Source organism: Panthera pardus, unplaced genomic scaffold (assembly GCF_024362965.1).
Source record: "Panthera pardus isolate Hobbes unplaced genomic scaffold, ASM2436296v1 HiC_scaffold_17, whole genome shotgun sequence".
In the NCBI taxonomy this organism is placed as follows: domain Eukaryota; kingdom Metazoa; phylum Chordata; class Mammalia; order Carnivora; family Felidae; genus Panthera; species Panthera pardus.
In genome coordinates this window covers 12249234-12276201 of record NW_026526732.1, presented here as the reverse complement: position 1 = coordinate 12276201, position 26968 = coordinate 12249234, and the positions used below count along the sequence as shown (strand labels likewise).

The window sequence follows — 26968 nt, the reverse complement described above, 5'->3', positions numbered from 1 at the left end:
AATAACGTGAGCCTGGAAAGCTTTTTCTTTGCAAGGCTGAGAGCGATACAGTAAATATGGGTAAAGGAAAGCAAGCGTTAAGCTACTTCCTTTTTTCTGCCAAACTTCTCAAAAATTAATCTCTACCCCTGTCCCCATTCACTTACTTATTAAACCTCACGATTTGAGAATGGCCCTTCCAGATTAAAATGATGGGAAATATCCAGGAAGAAGCTGGGTCTGACAATCAGATTCGCCTACCGGGTTGAGACAGTTTGAAGTGTACCATCCAGGCTCAATGCTGGGAGGATGCTGAGTCTGGCAGACGGACCACGATGGCCAAGCACAGCAAGTGCATTGGTTGAAGCTCTGTGCCCAACCGTTTATCTTCAGATTAGATGCACCCAGGCATCGGGTAAGTAGTGGTCGATAAATAAGAGGCTGGGGCACAGGACCGTCTACTGAGGATTTCTCCCCAACAGTTTGGCTAACAAGTGCTAGGCTCAACTCTTACCCCAGGTTCCTGCTGCACACCTGGCCTCCCAGGCTGGCCTCATCAGGCTAGGAAAGCAGCCCGAGATAGGGTGGGTGAGCAGAAAACAATGGAGGCACCCCAATGGGCCAGTAGGTGGATGACCCACAATGGTAGAATCACAGAAACCCGGGCTGCAGGAGGTTGCCATCAGGCAAGTCTGACTCCAGATGGCCGGGATCCCATTGGAATCGAGTTTGGGAATAGCCACTCCAGGAGAGGGAGCAATAATGAGAGGATGGTGGGATCCTCTTCTGGGGCAGGTTTATTAAGAGGAGGAGTGAAGCATGAAGTATTAGGGAAGAGCTCAGGAGTGAGAACTGAGGTGGTAGTTGGGGATTGAGCCTCAAAAACTCGCAGAAGCCCTGTTATCAGAACTGGAACTCCAGGTCAGAGGGAGCGGTGTCAGCCTCCGTATTGGAGTGGGAGTATTGCACCCCCCACAGCCCTCTTGCTTAACAGTAGGATTGACTGGAGTCAGAGAGTGAGTTGGTTTCAGCTGTGAGCAAATAAGAAGGCAGAGGCAACCAATTTACCTTTGACCAGGTGCCACATCTAAACACCAACCCAGGGCTGTGCTCCTTGGCTTCTCCACCAACCACATGGCTGAACATCTCCTTGATTTTATATGCATTGTATAACCCTGTTTCTTCTACTTCTCTCCGACTCTTCTTTTTATTCAAAGATGAAATGTTGTATTTGTTTTCCTATGACATTCTCCTGCCTCCCAATACAGCTGCCTTCCCAGTCCGTAGTCACTTCTGGGGCACTTCTCTCCAAAGAACTTTCATTTTCATGGTCCCAATTAGCATAGTCTATAAAGATCACTCCAAACTTTCTCCCCCATGCCCTCATCTTCCTGCCTGGGTAGAGTCCTGGGACTTGAACTCCCCAAGCATATTTTTATGTAGCATTTTTTGTGTCCCTTCAAACTGATCATCGTAGCCAAAAATGAATCTTCAGATATTTTGTGACTTCAATTTACTTCCACATACAATTGTTGCGCGATTGCTATAAGCAGGAATGAGTGGGCGGTACAAAAAGAAATAGAGAAGGTCTATGCTCTGTGAGGAACTAGTCATCAAAGGAAGGGCAAGCCCAAGTGCACAACTACAACGACATAAGTCAGACCACAATCCTGTTTAACTAGAGAGAGAAACAAAGTGCTCTGGAGAAGTAAACAAATTACCCTGCTGAAGCCCCGAGTCACTTTGACCAAGACGACTGGGGATGGCCATACAGGGAATGGGGCTTTAAAGAACGATGCCACTCAGTAGGCAGTGGGGAGGACAGAAGACATGAAGTGATTGCCAGGGAGAGGGAACAGAGAGGGAAAACCTGTAGGCATGCAAATACGAGCCATTGTTCAGTGGCTCCCATGCCAGAGGAGCCCAGAGGGGCATGATGGGAATGGAATGGAACATGTCCTTTGCCATCAGGTCAGGAAGGGCCTTCAAGCGGCTGCTAAGAAGCTTGGGCATTATTTAATAGAAAAAAGGGCCCTTTTCTACTTAGGTTAGTGGTACTGTGCAACTACCAATCAGTGATGTTCAAACATTTGGAATTATATTTGTTCCATATTTCTCAGCCCGACGTTCAATTAATCTCCCAAACCCTGTTGATTTGCCCTTCATAATACCTTTTCCATCTGTCCCTTCTGTTCTTGTCATTCTGCCACTTTGAGGTTGTTGAATTCAGCTTAACAATTGGCTACTTCTAAAACAGCCTTTTGATTCCTCGCTGACAGAATGCACCAATTATTTTTTCCTGGAATTTGAGCATCTAAAGAGTTTCAACATGTCACGACAAAAATTTAGGAACACGTCTATTTTAATTTACTTGTATTCAGAAAAAAAGTGGATCTTACAGGACACTTTTAGAGGAGGCAGAGATAGGACGGGGCAGAGTTGTATTGTCACAAAAATCAAACAGAACCTCAGTCTCAAGACTCCCAAATGACTGGAAATTCCTGGATGGACACTTGAAATCAATTCACTTTAGAAGCTGAAAGCAAGCACAGTACTTGAAAGTAAAAAACAAAGGCTGTGTCTGTACTTCATCAAATGGATCATTAGTCAAAAATCCCATTTGAATAAGGAAAATGTTTGTTTGGAAAACATAATTAACACTATTTAATTCATTAAGATGTTTTAGGCCTAGTTCCCAAGGAACCTGTCTTTCAAACTATCCCAGCGGAATAAATATTTAAGGCCTCCTGCAAATAAGACCCTAAAAACTCATTTAGCTACTGAATTTCAAGCTCGGTCTTACTGGAATTTCAGAGTCAAATTTCACTGATCTCTTGTGGGGTCTGCATGTGTGTGTGTGAGTGTGTGTGTGTGTGTGTGTGTGTGTGTGTGTGACAGAGAGAGAGAGAGAGAGAGAGAGAGAGAGAGAAGGAGGGAGAGGGAGGGAGACAGACTGGGAGGCAGAGGGCAGGAGCGCCCAACACCCACCCTCAGGAGCACATTCATTTGTAAATTTAGTGATTAATGCAAATCTTGGCTCAAACATACTTTCCTTAAAGTAAATATCAATCCAAGCAGCTATGGAAGTGCTGATTAGAACATAAAGTTTCATAAACCTAGGGATCACTTCATTGTTAGCTTCCATATTTGAGGAGTTAAAAAAAATTTAGAACTTAGTAGTTATCATTCAATATTACCAACACTGAAATACTACCCTAGTGTGATATTTTGATATACATTATTTTTGGGAAGCTCCACCTTAATATTTCATTAATACAATATGCTTCCAAACACCTGCCACAACAGAAGACCATCTTGATCTTAGGTGAATAAACATATGTGCACACGATTTCTAGGAATGCCTTAAGAAAAAGAAGTCTCTAGATAAATCATGTATTCATAATGATGATTTTCTGTAGACATTCACATACTTTACAATACAAAAGGTTGAATGTAAACACTTGTGAGTTTTTTCTATTTAACTCTGAATAGCTGAAAGCATAGAATTAGACCCAATCAGGAGCTGAACAAGACAATACAGTTAATCAATAATATGCGCTTGATGTCCCTGAAATGACAAATGCAACTTTTGGTGACATAATTTTTCTTGGATTTCCACGCTTGGGATTATCTTCCATTAACTAACCTCTTTTCTAATCTGCTTGTCTATTCTTCAGCAAGTTAACTGTAGATTTTTCTATTGCTATGATTTGAATAACTCTTCTAATCTGGTTTTATTTTATCCTTCTTTCCTTTTTAAGAAAAGACAAATAAGTCTTTCATGCCACCAGATAACCATACAGCCATTATTGACATGGTTTCTCTTCTCTTTGCTCTATTTTTAAATGACGTATGTAATATTGATCATTTTAAGAGTCTTATCAATACCTGATTTTCGTCCCAGTTGGTAAGAAATATATGATAACTCAGAAAGTGAGCTTTCCCTCGCTCACTCATGAGTGTTTCCAGCGAGAGTAAGAGATCAGCAAACCATTCAAAAGCCCTTGGATCCCGGCAAATCCAGTAGAAATACACCTGTCAAGAGAGAAGACAAGAGAGTGGATCTGTCCCGCTTTTCATAATGTGCTGATAATCACAGACTGCTTTATCTCCATTAAATTATTTGAGCTCAAATGGGCACTTCTGCAAAATGACATGCTTCTCTCTGCCAGGGAACAGTCACACTGTGATTTCTTTTGAAAAAATTCACATTGTGTTTGAAAAAGTCCAGAGTGAATTCAGAGTCAGGAGTCTGTGGGCTGTTGCCAGTTTCACTGGATGAGGACCAATTCACCACATTCCTGGCTGTGCTTCTTTTCAGTGAGGTTAATAATCATAACTAGCTGTGCCTTTCACGGCGCCCCAAGGGGAATAAACCGTTAGACCAACCCCCTTCATCTTTACTCATGACCTAAGCTCAGGATTTGAACTCTCTTCTCCAGAGACCCCAAAGGCTTGTGCGCTAATCCACTTCCGCATCGTGACCTCCGGAGGGTGGAGATTATGGTAATTGCAGAAGGAAGCCACACGGGCCAGAAGTTTCCCCTCCGCCAGACATATCAGTGTCCAAGAAAGCTAGTGGGTGTTGGTAATAGTTTGTGTGTCAACTACTATAATGAAATTATGTCTAGGAACATTTTTTTTTTAAACTCTCTGTGTTTAGCAAACGGCATGTGGCAAGGAGTATTATGGGTTTGCTGAAATAAAGGCTTAGTTTTTGTGCTTTGAGTTTTAGATAATTGTGCCTGGAAGAAACCACAGGAGAAAGATCTGGTAATTCTCCTGATTTTTCTCACAGCCCTGTTCCTTGCTACTCATTACTGTTTTCCTGCACCCCCCACCGAAGAGACATCTCTGTTACTTAACAAGATCTACCAAGGGGGCTGGCCTTGACCTCCATCAGCAAACATCTCCTCTGATAGGTGGTGTTCCCTGCCTCCTCTCTCCACCAGCCAGCCTGCAAGCTCACAAACATGATGAAACTTATAGATGAGATTTAATGAACAGATCAAGTTCACGAGGAAACAAAAAAGATCACAGAATGTATTTCAAGGCTAAACATCTTGCCCATGTTCCCCAGGTTTGTTCAGGAATTTCTAATATGAAGTCAGTAAGAGCAAAAAAGCTAGAGGATAAGACCTTTTCTCTTAAGAATTAGAGCCCAGGGGCGCCTGGGTGGCTCAGTTGGTTAAGCGGCCGACTTCAGCTCAGGTCATGATCTCGTGGTCCATGAGTTTGAGCCCCGCGTCGGGCTCTGTGCTGACAGCTCAGAGCCTGGAGCCTGTTTCAGATTCTGTGTCTCCCTCTCTCTGACCCTCCCCCATTCATGCTCTGCCTCTCTCTGTCTCAAAAATAAATAAACGTTAAAAAAAATAAAAAAAATAAAAGAATTAGAGCCCAATATTTGTCAGACGGTACCACTACAGCTCCGATAATAATCTCTAAGTGCGGTAACCCCCCGACGGAGTACCTGTTTCTTTGCAGTCGTAAATTTGAGCCATGGTTCCTTCCGGTGAGTGCCCCATGAACCCCCCCCCCCCCCCCCCCACCGCCCACAACACACAAGTACAGTGATTGTGTTCATTCACTCACTTGTTGACTCAACAAATGTGTCCTACATCTCTATGTCGAGACTCTTCTCGGCTCTGGCACTTTAAGAGCAAACAAAAGAGCAAAAATTTGCCATTCTCCTAGAGTTTGCGTTTAGATGGAGAAGAAGACGATAAAGCACAACACGGAATACATCAGAGGGTGATAAGTACTATGGAGAAACACAAGGTGGGCTGGAAAGGGCTGCGATACTACGTCAGATGGTCAAGAGAAGGGGACATTTGAGCAAACACATAAAGGAGGCAGGGGAATCACGGTACTGATGGAGGGAGCAAGGAGTGGGACCTCTGGGGAAGAGCCAGGGGGCTGGTGTGGCTGGAGTTGTGAAGGAGGGGAGGCAGCAAGAGATGAGGTCTGAGGGGGAGGCCGGGAAGCACAGATATGGGGCTTGGGGCCACCTTGACTTTGCGTGAGAGGGGAAAGCACGGGGGTGTGTCTAGCAGGTCTGAGGACGGATCATGAAGCAAGAGAGGCTGATTTGACATCCTGGGTTGGTGATGAATACTGCTATCCTCTTTCTTTTCACTTTGTGTAGTGCCTAATCTGAATTATTCTTTGAGGGGCAGTCGGGTGGCTCAGTCGGTTAAGGGTCCGCCTTTTGATTTTGGCTCAGGTCATAGTCTCACGAACCTGAGATTGAGCCCTGCGTTGGGCTCTGGGCTGACAGTGTGAAGTCTCCTTGGGATTCTCTCTCTCTCTCTCTCTCTCTCTCTCTCTCTCTCTCTCTCTCTCTCCCTCTGTCCCCGCCCCTCCCACACTTAGGAGCGCTCACTCTCAAAATAAATAAATAAACCTAGAAAAAGTAAATTATTCTTTGAAAACCTTAGCCTTCCTCTTTCCTTGCTTTGGTCGTGGCAGAACAGAAAACCTATTGATTGAATTTAATACCGTTCTTGCTTACGCACCTCCCCTTGCTTCCTGCTCTCAGTAGGTTGTTTTGCCCAGGACCATTCATGGTGGCATTCAGGTTAAAACAAACATCATTGATTTATTTTCTATTATTTCCACTCCTTAAGGAACGTGCTTAGCATGCATTCATGTAGGAAAAATACCCTGTTTACTTTTTTGAAAACCTGTCAATTTCAAATCCAGTCTCAATCATCCTTACTTGAAAAATGCCCACATCTTAGCTTCCTGCACACTCTGACCCTCATCCTTTCAAATAGAAATCATGCCTGTTCTTGCTTTCTTGTGGCTTAGCAGTGTGTCAGCGTTCTTAGGGCTTGCCGGGCCTTTTATACTTTTTACTTCCTTCTAATGGCTTTGTGTGTTTTTCCCTCTGTAATTGACTTACAGGTGACACAGGGCAGCTTTGGTGCAAGAGGCAATGAAGGAAAGCTGAATAGGCTCAGAAGTGCTTCAGGCAGAAAAAGAAGAAAAGAGACTTTGAACGGAGAAAGAGGCTATTTACTTTGACTCTCTTTCATCCTTCTAACGGTGAGGGACACTCACTGTGAAGGGACAGGATAGTTCGACTTCTGCATTTCGTCCAGTAGGAAGGACCCGGTCGCTGGTAGAACAAATATCCCAAACTACAGGCTACACCTCTGTGATCTTTCCCACACTCACCCCTCCTCAGTCTCCAAAAAAAAAAAAAACCACCCCAAATCAGTTACCTGTCTAAAGCGCGGCTTCCAGAATTCTGTAGCTGGTATCGGGGCCCCAAATACTTAAGGCGACTTTAAAAAGTTTTGTTAAGTAGAAAGTCATCCTCAGGAGAGAGATGAAAGTTCAGGACTTTCACAGTAACAAAGTTATTGCTTTTACAGGACTCGTCGCACACATTTCTAGAGATATAATGGACCCGCAGACGTTTCGCGAGGCCACTCTGGCAGCCCACAATGGGTTTAGAGCGCTCTGTGTGCACGTGGCCTGTCACAAGCCTTCATGTCGCATCATTCCTGGCACGAACCACCGTACCGGACTCAGCCACCCCCACCTCGGAGGGCCTGGGTCTGAGCGACACACAGAGCTGTATTCGCTTTTGAGCGCCACCCATGCTCTCTGAAACTGGGCTCTTCAAATTCTGCAGAATTGCATGGGACCAGGTCAAGGTACTCTGGGGTCAGAAGGAAATGGATCTGCGCTGCTTTTGGAGAAGCGATCTCAGAAAAAGAAATAAGAAAAGCTACCCATCGACTTTCCCAGGGGGATCCACTGGTGCCCCCCGTGAGAGGCTCCTATCTCACGGCCTGGAGAGTCATCTCTGAACACAGGCAGAGGATACCTCCACAGGTACAACCTCTATTTCTTCAGACCCCACATCGATTCCCCGAGGATGGAACGGGGCCAACAATTTTTTATTTATTTCCTCTTCAAAGAAGGAGATTGTACCTGAGGACAGAGTTTGATGATGTGGTGAGGCAGAGTAGTTGGACTCTGTGAGCCCGTGAGTCCTCTAACCTGTTCTAGACTCCTGGCTTCACCATCCCCATGGTGGGTAACTGGGGGCAGGTTATTTACTGTGAGCCTGGATGACCGAGTACATAAAATGGCAGAAAGCCCACCACCCTCTAGAACAACAACCTACGGGATTATGGTGAGGGTGAGAGTGCCTGTGGTCATGGAAGCACAGTGTCTAACACGTGCATTAAGTGCTCAGACCTGTCAGTTGTGACCCCTGTTCTCTTCCCTGTTGTTTGGAGGAGCTTCCAGAATGCATACCACATGTGTGTATTAGAGAGAGCAAAGGGAATCATCGGCTTTACTTGGGGGGGGGGTCTGTGTTCCCATGGGTCACTTGTGAATTATAGAGGCAGTGATCACTGAGAAGAGGTGAAACCACGCTTTATCTCCAGCGCCAGTTTGTGAATATCAGCATTGATTGTAGGATGTGGTCCAAAAAGAGGAACCCCTTCACCGGCCAAGTGCATTCCAGGCTCTGCGTGTGCAAAGCCCACAGGAGGCATTTTATGGAGTGCCAGCGTTGACCTTGACCTTGACCAAGGCCTCCACCCAGGAGAAGGCCAGTGGGTTACACTGTGACCTCGCCTCCTTCCGGACAGCGCCCTCTGTTCCCCACTGTTAGGAACTGGATGTTTGTGTTGTCTCCAAAAGTATAGGTTGAAACCCAGTGTGATGGTATTTGGAGATGGGGCCTTTGAGAGGAGGTTAGATTTCGGTGAGGTCATGAGAATGGGACCTCCAATGATGGGATTGGTGTCCTTCTGAGAAGAGGAAGAGACCAGAGCTCTCTCTGTCTCTGTCATGTGAGGACACAGCCAGAAGGTGGCCATCTGTAAGCCAAAGAGGCCTCCTCAGAACCCAGTCATGTGGGCTTCCTGATCTCGGACTTCCAGCCTCAAGAACTGTGAAAAAAATAAACATCTGCTGTTTAAGCCACCCACTCTATGGTATTTCTGTTATAGCAGCCTGAACTATATGCTATATGCTCAGATACCCATGCGGTACAAAATACAGGACCGTCGGGGCGCCTGGGTAGCTCCGTCGGTTGAGTGTCCGACTTCAGCTCAGGTCATGATCTCACGGTCCGTGAGTTCGAGCCCCGCGTCGGGCTCTGTGCTGACAGCTCAGAGCCTGGAGCCTGCTGCACATTCTGTGTCTCCCTCTCTCTCTGCTCCTTCCCCATTCATGCTCTGTCTCTCTCTGAATCAAAAATAAATAAACATCAAAAAAAATTAAAAAAAAAACAAAAACAAAATACAGGACCATCAGAAACTCTAAACAACTAGGGTGACAGAGACTTGCTACTGAGGGAATCAGTACCATTTTCCAAAAAGAGAGTTTTTCTCTCCAAAAAGATAAAGACTGTGGCTGATTAGAAAACATAAATAAATGTTAGTTATCCAAAAAGTGGTAGCTATTATTGTCCCGGCTTTTATTTTGTTGTCGTTGTTGTTGTTGTTGTCGTAAAGGTCCTCTGGATGAATATAATCGCAAACAAATTTTGAAGCAATATTTGTTCTTATTGAGAAACTTCCTTAATGTGGCTTCCATGTTCCGTTTTAAGGAAATATAATTACAGAATAATTTTTCTGATTAACCATTATAAGGCGGAGGCCAGTCTTTGTCAACCATTTTTAGTCTCCAAGACTTTTTCTTTAAAAGGTCTTTAACGTTAATTATCTCATGGCTATGCTACTGCTTTGCCCTGTGAGTGAGGACTCTCCTTGTTTGTGCCTCCATTTGTTCTCGTTATAGTTCATATGACTTGTTGGACAGCCAAAATGTTCATTAATAATAAGATCATTATATAAATTATGAGCTATCCATACTTTGGGATGCTCCGAAGGCACTAAATAAAATGATAGTCAAATATCGTACAAAGGGCTAGTATCCAAAATCTATAAAGAGCTCACCAAACTCCACACCTGAAAAACAAATAACCCAGTGAAGAAATGGGCAGAAAACATGAATAGACACTTCTCTAAAGAAGACATCCGGATGGCCAACAGGCACATGAAAAGATGCTCAACATCGCTCCTTATCAGGGAAATACAAATCAAAACCACACTCAGATATCACCTCATGCCAGTCAGAGTGGCCAAAATGAACAAATCAGGAGACTATAGATGCTGGTGAGGATGTGGAGAAACGGGAACACTCTTGCACTGTTGGTGGGAATGCAAATTGGCGCAGCCACTCTGGAAAACAGTGTGGAGGTTCCTCAAAAAAATAAAAATAGACCTACCCTATGACCCAGCAATAGCACTGCTGGGAATTTACCCAAGGGATGCGGGAGTACTGAGGCATAGGGGCACTTGTACCCCAATGTTTATAGCAGCACTCTCAACAATAGCCAAATTATGGAAAGAGCCTAAATGTCCATCAACTGATGAATGGATAAAGAAATTGTGGTTTATATACACAATGGAGTACTACGTGGCAATGAGAAAGAATGAAATATGGCCCTTTGTAGCAACGTGGATGGAACTGGAGAGTGTGATGCTAAGTGAAATAAGCCATACAGAGAAAGACAGATACCATATGGTTTCACTCTTATGTGGATCCTGAGAAACTTAACAGAAACCCATGGGGGAGGGGAAGGAAAAAAAAAAAAGAGGTTAGAGTGGAAGAGAGCCAAAGCGTAAGAGATTCTTAAAAACTGAGATCAAACTGAGGGTTGATGGGGGGTGGGAGGGCGGGGAGGGTGGGTGATGGTTATTGAGGAGGGCACCTTTTGGGATGAGCACTGGGTGTTGTATGGAAACCAATTTGACAATAAACTTCAGATATTGAAAAAAAATGGTAGTCAATCACTAGGTATTGACGCTGAAGGCACGCTGAGCCATGTTATATAAAGGGAAAAAACAACAAAACAAAGTGCACATCTCTCTGTCTCTCCCTACCCACATCTCTGTTTACGTACGAATAAAACAACACCGTGATATGCACATGGGTGGGTGTGCGTGTGCAGATGCATGGAGAAGCAAGGGAATGAGACACACCCCCATGTTTAATGGTGAACCCCTTAGAGAACAAAGTGGTGGTGGTGGTTACTTTGGGGAGGAAGGCCAATGGAGGGAGATTTTTGACTATTTTATTTGAATATTTTACAAGGACATTATACTCTCGTATGGCTAGTGTGGTTAATAAACCACAATATCAAAACTATTAATACTAGTCACTATCCCACAGGGCAAGGGTGAGTCCTGATAGGGGACTGAAGTCTTTTATGGCTGTCTAGGGAACGATGGCGGGGGGGGAGGCACGGGTGTTTTCTGGAGAGGTAAACGTGGCCTCGTGTGTCCCAGTTCAATTTATTACAGCACTGTGAGTGGTTAGCAGAGGTGATCAATTCCAGGAGTGGCCAGAGCTCCAGTGTGAGGAAAAGGGAAAGCAAATAATTTCTCAAACTAAACAGATTAAATTAAGTGCATTTTTCATTCATTAGAAAAGAGAGCAGGCCCTCCTTTGTTTTATTAATATATTTAAGTAGAGTATGGATTTTTGCCTTTCTTGGCCGCCTTGCCTGTTCCCACTGGCCCATGCTGTCTTTTTATTTGAATTATCTGTTTATTATATTAGGTTAAGAACCCAAGGCCATCTTGCATGGGACACACTATAAATACCCATTATCATGGTTATGTATTATTGAGGCGATGAAGGAAGACAATTTATGAAGAAATGAGATTATCTCAGTTTTTTGGTAATCTATCTTATTATAGTCTGAAGATTACATATGCAGTTAAGAAAATGAACCAAATCTTCCAGTTGGCCGTGCTCTCAGCCCTGTCTACACGGCCGTGACATTAGGGAAACTAAAATGTATAAGCCAATATATTGATGCCCGCAATCCCCCCTTCCCCATTTGTACACACCTATTTCATTCATCATTTTGACAGTTTGCACAAGCAAACTGTCCTAATTTTTTTCAAAAGCTCTCTTCACAAATCGAGTGCGATGTGGAATTAATCATCCCGTTAGGCAGGCGTTGGAGGACATTCATTGCCAGGGGGTATTTACACGCCCAGCACTCAGCTTCCCTCAAGTTGTATCAGGGACTCCTCAACCACCCACACCTCCTCCCCTCATCCCGAAGATGTGTCCTGTGCCTTCCACCAAATGAAGTTTGACTCCTACTCCTGTGTTGAAAACACCTCTTTTCACATATTACAGCCTTTCCCCATTTCTTTCCCCCCTGGCAAGCCATCATTCTACTTACTGTTACTTTGCCTTCTTGGGAAATTTCCTCCCAACTCCTTCTCCCCCTCCTCCCCACCATCTTTAAAAATAAAAGATAGTTAGAAAGAAAATTTAAAATCCCGGCTTCAAATAGAAAACGCTACACACGATCCTAAAGAAGCAGCAGGCGTCCTATTGGCTATTCTCCTGCATTTAACTTAGAAGTTTTCTAGAATAACGTGGCAGAGGAGAAGGGTGAAGAGATAACAGTTCGCAATGGTTAACAACCAACAAAACTTTCGGTTTTGTTATTACTGTAGATTTGCAACGTCAGGCTTGCATGTAAAAATGTATGCCTTTATGCCAACCGGTCTTTTATACAGGGAGGAGGAAATCCCATCTCATTGCAGTTAACCATCTAGGCTTAACATTCCAGCTCAGAACCCCTATGCTGCATTTTCCCCTTTCCTTACTACAGAAGAGAACAATCTGAAAACTCTAGTCCAGATCTATAATTGTGAGGACGCTGTTAGATAAATATGTACTGCTGTGCTCCCCTGCACTTAAAAATTATATAGATGCTGACAGTTTCATGGAAAGGGTATTTATACTTCAAAAACATGTAGGCGGCCCTGACAAATATTAGTTACATAAGCCTAATGATAGTTGTACTCAAACAAGCACAGAGTGGCTTTAAAACAGAAAAACTTCTTTAAACTTCTGCTACATGTAGACTCTAACTTAAGCATAAGGATCTTAAGCATAATTTGCAGCCTAAACTTTCAATAGCATGAAATCTCACCTCTTGCATAAAAGAGCCTTGATGTGGAAATTGGAAACACACGGTCCGATCCTGATTCAGCTGGGGGACTTCAGACAAATCATTTCCTCATTTCCCAGTCTAAGTACAGACTCTGACCTTTCATGGTCATATGCAAAGCTGGGAAGTTAAGACCTCTCAAGTTATTTTGTGATTCTATGCTTTTAGCTTTCTTCTGCCATATACCATTATTCTGACCTTTATTTTTGGTGGACTATTGCCCCAATATTGCCCCCAGTTTCTGTAAGTTATAAAAACATCTTTTTTTATTTCCAATCCTTTGGCTTCTGTTTTTTTTTTTTGTTGTTTTGGTTTTTTTTGGGGTTTTTTTTTGGATGGAGACCAATGACCCTGTTTTATAGCTTTGTGGTAACTGCTTAACCCTCCCGCTGAAACAGCCTTGAGAAACCCCAAACACAGAGCCCAGAAATAACAATGAAATAGTGAAGGAGGAGGTGGTGTCAGGATTTTGTGGGTTCTTATACAAATTTTTCCTATTTGTAGTAAAATAATTGAAACATATTATTTGAATTATAACATTACTGAACAGATAGCTTTTTTGGTTAAATAAACATGACTTAATCTTCGTAAACTAGGATTTTATCAAAAATGGCACAGAAGCCATTTGTTCATTCGTTTTGGCATGGAGACATTTATTCACTAGGTGATTTATTAAAAAATTATAGCGTGTGTGTGTGTGTGTGTGTGTGTTTGTGTATCTCATTATGCATATCCAAAGAAACCGCACTCAAGGAGCTCAGAATCAGGGGAAATGAGATCCTTTGTGAACATGACATAAAAGCATAAGGCTAATGAATATTGAGAGAAGGGTGGGGTGCTCTAAGTCTGGTGTGAGGAAAGTGAGAGGCATGTCACGTCTGTATCCAAGGGCCTGGCACGTAGTAGGTGCTGAATAGTTATTCACTGAGCGAATAAGTCAACGAAAGTCAGGCCCACCATCACCATCTTCATGCGAAATATAACATGATCTTTAGTGTTGGGAAAACCATGAAGGAAGAAGCTGCCTGTATGGGTGAGTTTTACCTGGGAGACAGCAAGAGGAAAGAGAAAGCTTAGGGGATTGAGAAATCCTCATAAACCATAACAAAGCATTGTTGTGAGGCCCAGATAAATAGAAAAGTAGCTGTTTCACTTGTTTTGTACCATAGACTGAATGTCTGCGTCCCCCCAAAATTCATATTTTGAAACCTAATCCCCGAAAGCGATAATATTGGGAAGTTGGGTATTTTGGAGGTGATGTGTTTATCCAGGAGGAACCCTCAGGAGTGAGACCAGTGCCCTTATGAAAAGGACTCCAGACTTCTAGACTTCTGTGTCTATTTTTTTCCTCACTGAGTCGAGAACTGCGAGACAACAAATCGGACTCTCGCTGATGAAAAAAGAAGAAAGGACTACAAAAAGCTCCCTCACCCCCTTCTGCCAGGGAAGCTATAGGCTAGAAGACCGCCATCTGTAAACCAGAAAGCAGGCTCTCATCAGACACCGCGTCAGCCAGTCCGTTGACCTTGAACTTCCCAGCAGCTGGAACTGTGCGAAATACGTTTCTGTTGGTATCGTGGGATAGGAGCCCCAACAGACTAAGACACTCTGTTGGAACTTACTGTGGCAGAGAGGAGAGGCGATGGGCTTTAGCAAAAGAAGAGTCTGGATTCGGACTCTCCTTCTACTATTTCCCAGCTCTCTGTGCTTTGGGTTCCTCAGGACTAAACTGAGGACGTCACTTATCTGAAAGAGCAATGATGCCAATTTGATAATACAAGCTATCGTTCCTATTAGCTTTGTGATCAGCTTCGATTTTCTCATCTGTAAATGGGAATAAAAATGATAAGTTCCTTAAAAAGATGATGTGAGATAGTATGTGTAAAACGCCTAACTTCCCACCTGCCAGGTAGTCAAGGCTTGATGGGTCTAAGCTATTAGTAGTAGAAGCCACATCTTTGGCAGTGATAATGAACTTTTATATCATTCTGTACACATTTACGTTACATTCTTCACACATTACATTATTTCCTTGTCTTCTTTGGTATTAAAACTCCCCGTTGGAGATGGGCCCTTATTTCTCCATTTCGCAGATCAGGAAACCCAGTCAGAGAGGTGACTTGAGGCACTCAAGGTGATGCATTTAGTGAGGGTGCAGTGAGGCTGGGGCGGATTCTCTGGCCAGGAGTCCCACAGTCTGCCTATAACACGATGGTGGCAGTCATATCTACCATATGTTGGTCATGTCATGGAAAGAGCCAGATGGATCTAATCGGAATCCTGATTCTGCCTTTTACTACCCATGTATTTTTAGGGAACACACGTTGGTTTCTCTAACCTTCAGCTTCCTTATCTGGAAAACAAGCTTGGTATTATCTACTTTATAAAGTTGTTGGGAAGGTTGTAACCATCAAATGAGAAAGTGTAGGTCAAGCACCTGTCATTGGAAACTCACGAAATGATAGCGAATTCTATTCTTATTTCTTAGTCGGGAAAGCCCCAACTTTAGAGCTCTTCTAGTCTCATACTGCCCCAGTGCTTTGAAGAATGCTCTTGCTCAATAAATGCTAGGTGGAGAAGGTTTCCATGGCTAACTAAGCCTGACAAAAGTGGGTGAAACAAAACCGAATGAGGTTCTCTTCTATAGAACTTATTTAGTAGGGCAAGAAATGATGTGAATCTCCTAGAATGAGATTTGTAGCACTTTAAGTTCTTATGACCACAGAGTTCTCTTTTGTGGGCCATATCATAAGACTAATGTTCATATCCAACTATGTTAGACAGACATGCTAATCGAATTAAGTGAGTTCCTTTGACAGGTGGGAAAGTGTAGCCAAAGTGTGAACCAGACAACTGGCAGAATCAGGACCGGAACCGGGCTCGCTTAATATCCCGAGTCCTCCTGAATTGACACCCCCCGGCGTCAACATGGCTCCCTTTCTCCTGCTGTTCTGGTGTCTACGGCTGGGCCTCGGAGGGTTAAAGTACGGACAGTCTCTGGGCAGGACAAAGGAAGGAAGGTAACCATGGAGGTGTCTAGTCAGAGAACACATCAGACATGACAAAAGAGATTCTGAGCTTGGCGATATCAAGTAAGCAGGCCAGTGAGTTCCAACCGTGGCATTCTTGTTAAGGCTACGAGTGCACGAAAGGAAGATGTTGAATTGCATCCTGCAACCATAGTATCAGGCCAAAGAGACTAAGGGAAAGGCCTCCTGTTAATATCACTAACTGTCGCCCAGTCACAAAGCCATTTGCAGCCTGTCCATATTTTACTGACATGAGCAATTACATGTCCTGTAATGGCAACGAAGCAATAAAATTTATGTCTTGTCATCTTTAACAAGATTAGACATAACCCTTCTCATAAATGTAATACCGAATGGAGATTTTTAAGAACATAAGTATAGTTAAGGATCCTCGAATTCATCCCTCATAGTTAATTAAAATCCTCCCCAGGAATTGGCAGATGATAGATAGAAGGATGTGGAACCTCTTAATCCACGTTAAGTGTGAACTCATGATTTTTTCCATACCTTGCTCAGCTTCAGCTGGGTGTGCGACTCACATTTGTACCATATGGATTTCAGGAGAGAGGCGAAGGGAGTGACCCCTATTCCTGCAGCAACGCACACGCTCACTGGGTAGTGAAACACGTCCGTCAGTGCGGTTCCAAACGGCCCGTCCACCGCCAGCCTGCAATCACAGAATGTGGCCTCGGTGACGTTCAGCCGCGACGCTCTCGAAAACAAAGCCACCCTCAAGCACGGCTCTTTGCAGGATGTTTGTAACTGGGTGCAGGGGGGTTGGCTCTGAGCTTGAGAATGTCCTGTCTGGAGAGCCTAGACTTAACATGAGGAACTGGGGGCCTGGACTCACGGGGGGACGACCAGACAGGCCAGCCCAGGTGCATTCATGGTAGGACAAAGCCTGACTTTTCTGGCTTGAGCCCACTCCTCTTCCCCGTGGCCGGCTCTTCTTACAATTTCTAGAAGCTTGTTTTGGCCCTGGTAGAAGAGGCCCTCTCTTCTCCTCGCCTCGCCTCGCCTCTCCTCTCCCCTCCCCTTCCCTCCCCTTCCCTCCTCTCCTTTCTTCCACCATCAAAGGAATAAAGCAGAAGGTGGTTTAGAAGGCTTATGTGTCCTTTTGCTAACATGCTTCTTCTCTATTTTTACTTATTCAGTCCCACACCTTAGTGCGTTCATATCATTTTCATCTAATAGAAGCCATTCATTTGGAATAAGTATAACTTTGAGATCATTTGTCAGGTATGTGGAACTTCTAAAACTTGTTGTTTCAGATTACGTGAGCTCAAAATCTGTGATGATCAGGCCTGACGTTTTGTCTTTGCTTAGCAAGTTTTTCTTGGTAAGGATGAAGCATATTTATTGAATAAATACGATTGTCTTTAACATGGTCCGGAAGAGACTGGTCCCCGGATTCGACTCCATTTCTCAACACCAGTTCTCCACACTGGCTTTTCTTTCCTTCCCCAAAATACACAGTACCCCCCTTCTGCCACAGGGCCTTTGCATGTGATAATCCAAGTAATCACTAGGAATACTGGGTCCCAATTCCTCCCCTCTCCCTGTCTTGGTTCATAGTTACCCTTTCATTAGGTCTTCTCTCAATCATCATTTCCCTGGGGGAGCTTCGTGGATCCTTTTCACTAAGGCTAAATCCCCTCTTATATACTTTATAGCCCCATGTACCCCTCCTCTGTAGTCTGCATCACTGTTGTAGTTTTACAGTTTTTTGGGTGTGTGCGCGTGATTTGATTTGTGTCTCTCTTGATCACGAGACAACAAGTTCTCCAGAGGGAGGGGCCGGGTCTGTCTTTGCTCACCACTGCGTCCCAAAGCCTGGCATGCTCTGTGGCATGGAGCCGTTCAGTAACAATTTGTTGAATAAATTGTAAAGGGAATGTTTAAAATATTTCAGTCAGCAGAATGTATTAAATAACCTCAACTATTCCAAAAGCACACATTTACATATGAACAGAGATATGCTAATTAAAAGGCTTCTAAGTTATTCATAACCATTCCCTAAGGGGTGTCTGTAGAAGGCACCCGAGGTTGGCCCATTTGGGCTTACTTTGTGTTCATGAAAGTTCAATTGGGTTTTATTTTTAAATATTCCATATGCCAGACCTCCTAATAATTCAAATTAACTCTCTTCAAGTTAATCTTAATTAATAAGGCTTTATTACATATTGATTTATGGAAATGGAAGAATAAAAATAAAAGGTCATTAACCAGAAAGGGTTAGTATCTCAGCCCACTGTAGATTATTTTATAAATAATTAGATAAGGGGAATTGAGAGAGAAAAAATGAAACTGTCCAAGGATTAAAATGTCTTACCGTTAATTGTTTTTATAATTAGTTGTATTTGGGACTTCTCTGACACTGATTTGAAAAGATAACAATTAAACCCAAAGAAGAATTGTGTCACATAATCCACAGAAATACACAATAGATAAATTTCCTCATAATCAGAATTGTGCATCTAAGCTGGAAGAGGCAGGAGAAAATATTTAGTCCAACTGCCCTGATAATATAGTCATCCTTCCTTCCACCACCCCGACAGCTGATCACATTCTGCTGTTAACGTGCGGGGGGCGGAGGGGGGCAGTTCAAAGCAATAGACTGTTTTTCGCACATCTCACCAACCTCTGTCTTCTGACCACACTCCCGAGAAACGCGCACCAGCTCTCTTCCCTTTCTTGTCTCAGGTCTTTCAATGGTTGATGGTAGCTATCGTGACGCCCTGATTGTTCTTTTCTGGACAAAAACGTCTCCATTTCTGGAGACCTCTCGCAATCCTGAATCGACTCTCTTTGCCCAAATTCTTGGTCATCGAGTTCACCCAGCTACTTCCTCTTCGATCTGGATCCAGAGTTTAAGGATGCCGCTTGGAAAACGATGAGCCTTTCTGGCATCCACACCGTGCGGTGCCTTGTTGCTCTGGCCCAAGGCACACCCACCCGCCTCATCTACCTCCACCCTCGACTCTCTGAACCCATGGCCTTTGCTCATAGACACGTTCTCCCTGTGGTCATTGCTGTCACGGACATCTCTGCGTTCAGTGACCTTTCATAGTTTGCTAATAATAATAGCCAGCCTTTTTTTTTTTTTTTTTACTATGCGTCATGTTAAGGGCTTTTAAAGGACTGTCACCTTTAAACCTAAACAAACTCTTAGGTACTACGATTATCATCTTTATTTTACAGATGGGGAAACCGAGGCACACAGTGACATGTACTCTCTAAGAGCATATGCAAAACTGGGCTTTGAACCCAGGCTGTCAGAACTGAAATCCTTGGCTCTAGGAAGCAGGTTAGTCACTGAAATCTCTACAATCAACTCTGAGAAATTCCTCCATTTTACCTCAGAAGGCAAAGTGCTTTAAAATAGCTCCCATTCTCTTCCTTTTTCCTGGGCACAGAATAAAGAAGTTTCCCAGCTCTCTGTCTAGGTTTGCTTCTTGCCTGGGCCTCACAGATTCCTCGGGCTGGTTTAAATCCTTTCTGGGGATGCCTGGGTTGCTCAGTCCATTAAGCGTCTGACTTTGGCTCAGGTCATGATCTCACAGTTTGTGGGTTCGAGCCCCACGTCGGGCTCTGTGCTGACAGCTCGGAGCCTGGAGCCTGCTTCAGATTCTGTGTCTCCCTCTCTCTCTGCTTCTCCCCTGCTCATGCTCTGCCTCTCTCTCTCTCAAAAATAAATAAACATTAAGAAAAAATTTAAAAAATGTAATGATCAGGTCATGATCTCACAGTTCATGGGTTCCGGCCCCAAGTGGGCTCCATGCTGACAGTGCAGAGCCTGCTTGGGATCCTCTGTCTTTACCTCTCTCTCTCTATCACTTCCCCACTTTCATTCTCAGTCTCTCTCTCTCTCTCTCAAAATAAATAAATAAACAAACTTTAAAAAAATCCTTCCTGGGTCCAAAGCAGTGAAAAATTATACTTCTCCCTCCCATGTGTTTGATTCAATTCAAAGACGAAATAACGTTAATAGATAAAATCGAACAAGGAAGTCCAGTAAAATTCTGATTCTTCATATATTGAAGAGTTAGACAAATATGCCTACACGTGTATAGAGGCAGAGATCAGTGAGTTTAACAAATGAAGGTTAATTGCACTGTTTCCAACAACTCGTTTTTATTCCTTCAATAAATATTCATTGAGTACCAACTAAGAGTTAGGGCCTATTCTAGGCACTGCACGCAACAAAGTGAGCCAAATGGATAATGTCCCTTTTCTTATGGAATTTCCATTCTAGCGTGGGAAGATAGCTGGTAAACAGATAAACGAGCAGATATTTCGTGTGTCAGGTGGTTGATAAGTACCATGTAGAAGAATGAAGCAGGGCACGGGACAAAGTGGTTATTGAGCTTCAGTTGGGGGTCATTGTCTCAGACGGGGCAGGAAGGAAACACCTCACTCGGAGACATTTGAACAAATGCCTGGGGGAAGTAAGGGAGCAGCCAAGCAGAGATCTGGGGAAGAGTGCTCCAGATGGAGGGGATAGAAGTGGTAAAGGTGATTAGAAGAGAAAAACAAGGGAAGCCTGGAAGAACGGCTGAGTGCAAGGTGGTGGTGGTGGGGGCTGTGGGGGGAGGCAGGAGGTGGGGCCGAGAAGCCCAGGGAGACCTGGGGGGGGGGGGTGGGGGAGAGGACATATCATGTTGGGCCTTGAGCTGACGATGCGCTCCACAGATAGAAGGCATATTGACTACCGAGAAACATGACTGAGTTCTTGTCGGGGTATTGGCTGAAATGCCAGCTGGTGGGCGAAAGGGAAGGTTGGTTGATAGACCAGGCAACCGTATACACTGACAGCAGAGGCCAGGCTAGAGACAGGATGAAAGCACTGATCTGGGCAACACCAAAAGGAGGGCAGGGACGTTCTGTGTGTCTAGTTTTACTCCCGATTTTAGGCCTCTGCACTGCATTCTGAATCTTACAATTCTGCTACATTGCTTCCTTTCCATGATTAAGAAAGAGAAGGTCTTAAGTGGAGTAGTAGTTAGGTACTGTCAGCTGATTTGTCTCCAGCGATGATGCTTATACAGTCAAGCCTTGGAGGGCGAGTAACTCGTTGGGTGAGTGTTCCACAAGATACGCAAACATTTCGAGTTTGATGAACTGGTGATGTCTTGCAGTACGAACAGTATGTCACACTGCATGTCACATGATCACAACTGAGCTAATAGGTCTTGTGTCTCTCTCCCCCTCTCTCTTCACAACGATTCTGGGTGATCGTCTCCCATGCTCAGGGGCTCGGTCTCAGGCTGTGGCGTTCGGCAGAAATCCTTGATGTTTCAGAACATTGGACAGTGCCCACAACTGGCACTGGGGTATTTTTTGTCACTTCAGAGTCCCTCTGGACAGTCCTTTGCTTTTCCATGCCAGGGTAAGCTTAGGAACGCTTTGCTTCGTTGTAGGTCATCGGGTAGGTTCTTTGTTAAAGTTGCGTGAAAAGAAAAGGATCCCATTGAGCCAACAGATAGCAGTGATTCCCTTAGTGATAATGAAAGTCGTCCTACACAACGACCCTCCTCTCTCTTGTCTCCCTCGCACCAGCCACGGAGGTTTTCAAAGGTACGTACAGGTTAATCTGTTTATTATTTTTTTTTAATATTGCGTGTTTTCTTTGTTATTTCGTATTATGTTACAGTATCGGAATCATTTTTACATAAATATTTTTGGGTTGTGGAACCCGAATAATTGGGTTGGGTTTCCATCATTTCTTATGGGGAAATTCGCTTTGATATACCCGTGCTTTGGATTATAAGCATGTTCCGGAACGAATTGTGCTCGCAGACCGAGGTTTTACCGTACTTGGTTTGTTATCACACCATTCTTCGGTTCCAGGCTTTGAAATGAAGGCATGTGACTCTTCCTACCTAGTGAACGTGACCAAGCCCAGTGCTACACGGTTACAGTTCAGTGACTCACGGGGAGGGGGGAAGAGGGACAATTGGCTAAATAGGTTCTGAGCCTTACGTTTATTCTAGTGCCTAGTTTGCCACCTGTAAATATTTGTTAAAATAAATGAGCTGAAGCATCCCTATTGGGTCCAGGTATTCGTTAATTTCTTCATTACGTATTTACTATGTACCCAACACATATCAGACACTGTGCCAGGCATCGGACATATAGGCAGGGACAGACAATGCCCTGCCCTCCAAAAGTCCCATCCTAAGTGCGTCCTGACAGCATTCGCCACCTAGTTTCTTATGCCGGTGGCTACTGCTTGGTGGTTCCTGACACCATCCAAGGATGGCAGAGGCAGGAATCTCTCTCTCTTTTTTTTTTTTTTTAGTTTTAAAAATGTCTTTAATGTTTATTTATTTTTGAGAGAGAGAGAGAGAGAGAGCAGGGGAGGGGCAGAGAGAGGGGGAGACACAGAATCCGAAGCACGCTCCAGGCTCTGAGCGACCGGTCAGCATAGAGCCCGACGCCGGGCTCGAACTCACAAGCCATGAGATGACGGCCTGAGCTGAAGTCAGACACTTGACCTACTGAACTACCCAGGCGCCCTGAGAAGAGGGAATCTTTTGATGCGTCTTTTGAAATGTCAAATTCTTCCAACCGTTTTTCTCAACATTTTTTGTGTGTGTCCCTGTTTTTTGGGGGCCTTAAACGTGGGTTTTGCCTACTTATTGGGTAATCCTGCCGTAAGAGTGGGAATCGACTTTAAGCCATTGTTTGCTAACGGAGGCCAAGGCCTGGTAATTTACGGTGGGACTTCGGTCTGGTGCCCAGGCCTGTCTGAATAGGCTGTCATTGTGGGTTGAATTGTGTCTCCCAGCTGATATGTTGAAGTTCTAACCTCGGTGCCTTAGAACGTGACCTTATTTGGAAACAGGGTTGTTGCAGATGTAATTAATCAAGTTAAGATGAGGTCATACAGGAGGAGGGTGGGCCCTTCATCCGATATGACCAGGATTTATAAGAAGAGGCCACGGAGACACAGTCACGGAGGGAAGAACACCGTGCGATGGCAAAGGCAGAGGCTGAACTGTTGGAGGCTGCAAGCCAAGGAACACCGTGCATTGCTGGCAAACCCCCAGAGGCCAGGAGGAGGCAAGGGAAGATTCTTCCCGAAGGGTTTCAGACGGAGCTTGGCCCTGCTGTCACTTAGATTCAGCCCCGGAGCCCCGAGAACTGGGAGAGAATACGTTTCTGTTGTTTTAGGCCACCCAGTTTGTGTTCCTTTGTTACCACAACCCTAGGAAATGAGTCCACGTGCTACTGGTGTTCTTTACCCTTCTCAGACCCCGCCCCCCGTGCATCTCCCTTGCAGGACAACGAACTCCTCTGCGTGCAGGTTGATGCTGATTCCATCGGCCCCCCCACCCGGTGTCCTAGAAAATGGAGGCAGCGCCTGGGCATCTCCATATTTCTGACACACGGTGGAGGTTAATTGACACTTGTTGTATACACACACGCAGGACTGACTGAATGAAGGGGCACAACTACCTTTCTTGACTCTCAGATCACTTTGTCCTTCTGTGAACTTCCATCTGTAATTGTTTAGCACCTTCTCCAGTGGATGAGGCCCACCGGATTCATTCTGACCGTGAAGTGTCCTCCTTATGAAGACCAAAATGGCAAATATAATTTAAAGACCTCCGACTGTAAGAGCAGAAAAGTTCACAGGGCTTTCTTACTCATCACAGGCTGCATATAATTAGCCAAGGGTGGTTTTGGAGCTGAGGAAGCAAAATGCTCCTTCTTCCTGGATCGCTGCCTGCCTTTGTTGAACGTTTTTTTTTTTTTTTTTTTTTTTTTTTTTTAAAGAAATGTACTTGCCTCTACTGGAAATCTACTAAATTATACTTTTTCTATAGGTTCCCAAAGTTAAAAAATGGGTTAAAACTTGCCCTTCTAGAATAAAGATATTGCTGGGTTTGGTAAGCACGTCGATGCACTAAAATGCCTTATTTGTTCTACAATTCTAATTTGTGTGTAAAAAAGAAACGGGCTCTGACCTTGGCAAGCTCCAGGACTCCTTCCGGGCCTGTCCCCCGGCCCCAAAGGCCTTACACAGAGCTTCCGTCCAGTCTCCTGCTACCCGGATGTGCACACTGAAGAAGTTCTCCTGAGGGGCCGACGTGAGGGTGAAGGGGTGCCATTCCAGCCACGATATGGACGGGCACTGTATCAAGACGTATTGCCCCGGCGCCATTTTAAAGTTTCGCTTTTTCATGTGAAGTTCTAGAACTCCAGATGGGTGGCTCACCACCTAAATCAGAGCAAGAGAATCATTTGTTTTTTCTTCCCCCCTCAGGTTAAAGAAGAAGAGACTGGCTTTTGCTCCATCAGACGTTTTTAAATTTTGAAATCAGCTGTTTTGAGGTATAATGTACATATACCATTTGCCGTCAACTTCCAAGGATCTTGGCCATCCCTTTCATATCTGGCTGGGCAACTCTAACAAGCGTGACGTTCGTCTCCTTCGGGGTGCTGTCGGAGATGTGGGTAGCTGCACCCCGGTGCCATGTGGTGTCTGGCCTGTGACTTTAGGTCTCAAATGGCCAAGCTCTGGGTAGCACAGTTGAGCAGACCAAGAGAATAGAAGCTAGCCTATCAGTCATTGCAGTTAATTATGCCTTGAGTTCTTAAAATACTTACAGAATTATCTCCATGTTTTTAAAATGTAGGTCTGAGTTTGTTACTGTTTTCAACAATTTGTACATTTTCTCAATCTCTGGTTGATTAACCCTGTGATTTTTTTCTTTCTTTGCAAAAAAAATTTCTTAATGTTTATTTTTGAGATGTAGGAAGACAGGGCATGAGTGGGGGAGGGGCAGAGAGAGCAGGAGACGCAGAATCCGATGCAGGCTCCAGGCTCTGAGCTGTCTGCATAGAACCTGACACGGGGCTCAAACTTGTCAACCACGAGATCATGACCTGAGCCGAAGTCGGACTCTTAATTGACTGAGCCACCCAGGAGCCCCAACCCTGTGAGTTTTTTCATTCTAGGTGGAAACCAATCTTCAAATTCACTGTGAAATATTTTGTTTTGTTTTGTTTTAGTTGGGTCTTTTCCAATGTCCTGCTTAGGCTCTGAGTTTTAGGTGGACTCCTCTTACTGCTTTTTTTTTTTTTTAAAGTTTATTTATTTATTCTGTGAGAGAGAGGCAGAGAGAGAATCCCAAGCAGGCTCCTCACTGTCAGTGACAATCCCGACGTGGGGCTTGAACTCACAAACCACGAAATCATGACCCCATCCAAAACCAAGAGTCCAATGCTTAACCTACTGAGCCACCCAGGCGCCCCTCTTAATCACTTTTTTAAGAGCCTTGCAGGGCACCTGGGTGGCTCAGTTGGTGAAGCGTCTGACTCTTGGTTTTGGCTCAGGTCATGATCTCATGGTTTGTGACATTGAGCCCCACATTGGGTTCTGTGCTGACAGATTGGAGCCTGTTTGGGATTCTCTCTCTCTCCACCTCTCTCTCTCTCTTTCTCTCTCAGAATAAATAAATAACCTTAAACAACAACAAAAAAAAGAGCTTTGCAACTTGGTGCTTACCGGAAGGAAAGAACTAATTTCCCTTCCTCGATTTCCATCGTTTTCTGAAAAAAAAAAAAAAATCTCTCTAGGCCCCCATGGCCTCTTTTGTGTCAGGAGGTGGAGGGAACAAAATCAAACGTCTGGATCCTGTGACAGTATTTTTCCATTCGGAAGAGAATCTCACAGCATTTTAATCATTAGTTCTGTTTCCCATCTCCCTACTGATATTTGTTCTGATTCTGCTGTTAAATTGTCTCCCTAGTAACGGCTCTAGTGGATTTCCAGGAGTTTTACTGTCTGGCTTTTGACGTAGCCTGATATCCTTTGGTGCTTAACTTAAAAGCAGCAACACAGAAAGAGCTTAAAACAGAAATATGAAGCAATTTCTATGCATCTGTTTTCATGAAGACAGTTAAGGAGATAGAGGACTCTGTTAATATTGTATTAGCAATATAGGTTTGGTTAGCACAGCATTTCTTCTTGGAGGTTGAAAACACCGGGGGCAGGGTACTTGGTACTTTTCAGTCTCCTAGACAGGTACCTAGTCTAGGTACTCACATCTTCCTCCAGCACCTGGCAAAACTGGAGAGCTGTGCGGAAGGGTGCAAATTTGCAAAAAATCCCAGAGCCCTCACTCACTAGGTGGGGCTCCGTGTTATACTTCCACTTTGAACCTGAGGGTGATTGTTCCCCGATCTTCTGCCAGTAGCCCCAAGTGGGAGTGTGTGCCCTTGAAAATGTAGGTCTATTATTTGTGTGCTTGCAAAATTCCCGACTTCGTGTGCTGAAGGGAGTGATTGTACTGTAAGTTACCATGACCAACGTAAAGCTTAGTCCCCCTGCCGGTCCCCCCCCCCCCCCCCCCCGCTCCCCACCGACCCAAGTCCCCTAGTGAGAAACTGAAAGAAAGAGAAAAAGAGATGATTTCTATGCTGCACCGTAAACCTTTATCAGAATTCTGTGTACCAGTCTGGAGCCCTGATCCCTGTCCCCAGTAAAATTAGTCACACTAGAAGATGCACAGGATACTAGCAATTATTAGAACAGAAGATGGGCCTCTAAATTACAGGCAGTTCTGCAATAAAAATGGCAAATTAAAAACTTGGGCTAATAAAAAATTTTCATCTACACTCAGGCTTTTATTCAGACATAAAGCTACATGCATACCTTGGTAATGACAACTTCTTGTCGAAACCGCCAGAACCTAATTATTCTTTCACACGTATATAAGACCACAGGGCCTAAAACCCATTTCCAAGCCTGCAGAGAGTAGCAGAGAGAGAGAGAGAGAGAGAAGAAAAGGAAATGAAAATAGAATCCAAATATTTTCAATTTGAACGAAATCAATACATAACATGATGGGATTCAGACATTTTCCTTTAACTTTGGGCCAGTTATCAACAATAAAGATATCTCCTTGTATTAAATACTATAACATTCAATTAT

At 44.2% G+C, this 26968-nt stretch overlaps 1 protein-coding gene across 1 annotated transcript in view; it reads right to left on the bottom strand.

Annotated features, from left to right (window-relative positions):
* Positions 1-26968, bottom strand: part of NOX3 (NADPH oxidase 3) — a 62247-nt gene that overhangs the window by 12268 nt on the left and 23011 nt on the right. The window contains exons 8-11 of the mRNA XM_019412846.2: positions 26690-26782; positions 23997-24250; positions 16531-16690; positions 3868-4014 (exon numbers count right to left, since the gene is read on the bottom strand). Of these exons, the coding sequence (XP_019268391.1) occupies positions 3868-4014; positions 16531-16690; positions 23997-24250; positions 26690-26782 (654 nt within the window). The remainder of the gene's footprint in view (positions 1-3867; positions 4015-16530; positions 16691-23996; positions 24251-26689; positions 26783-26968) is intronic.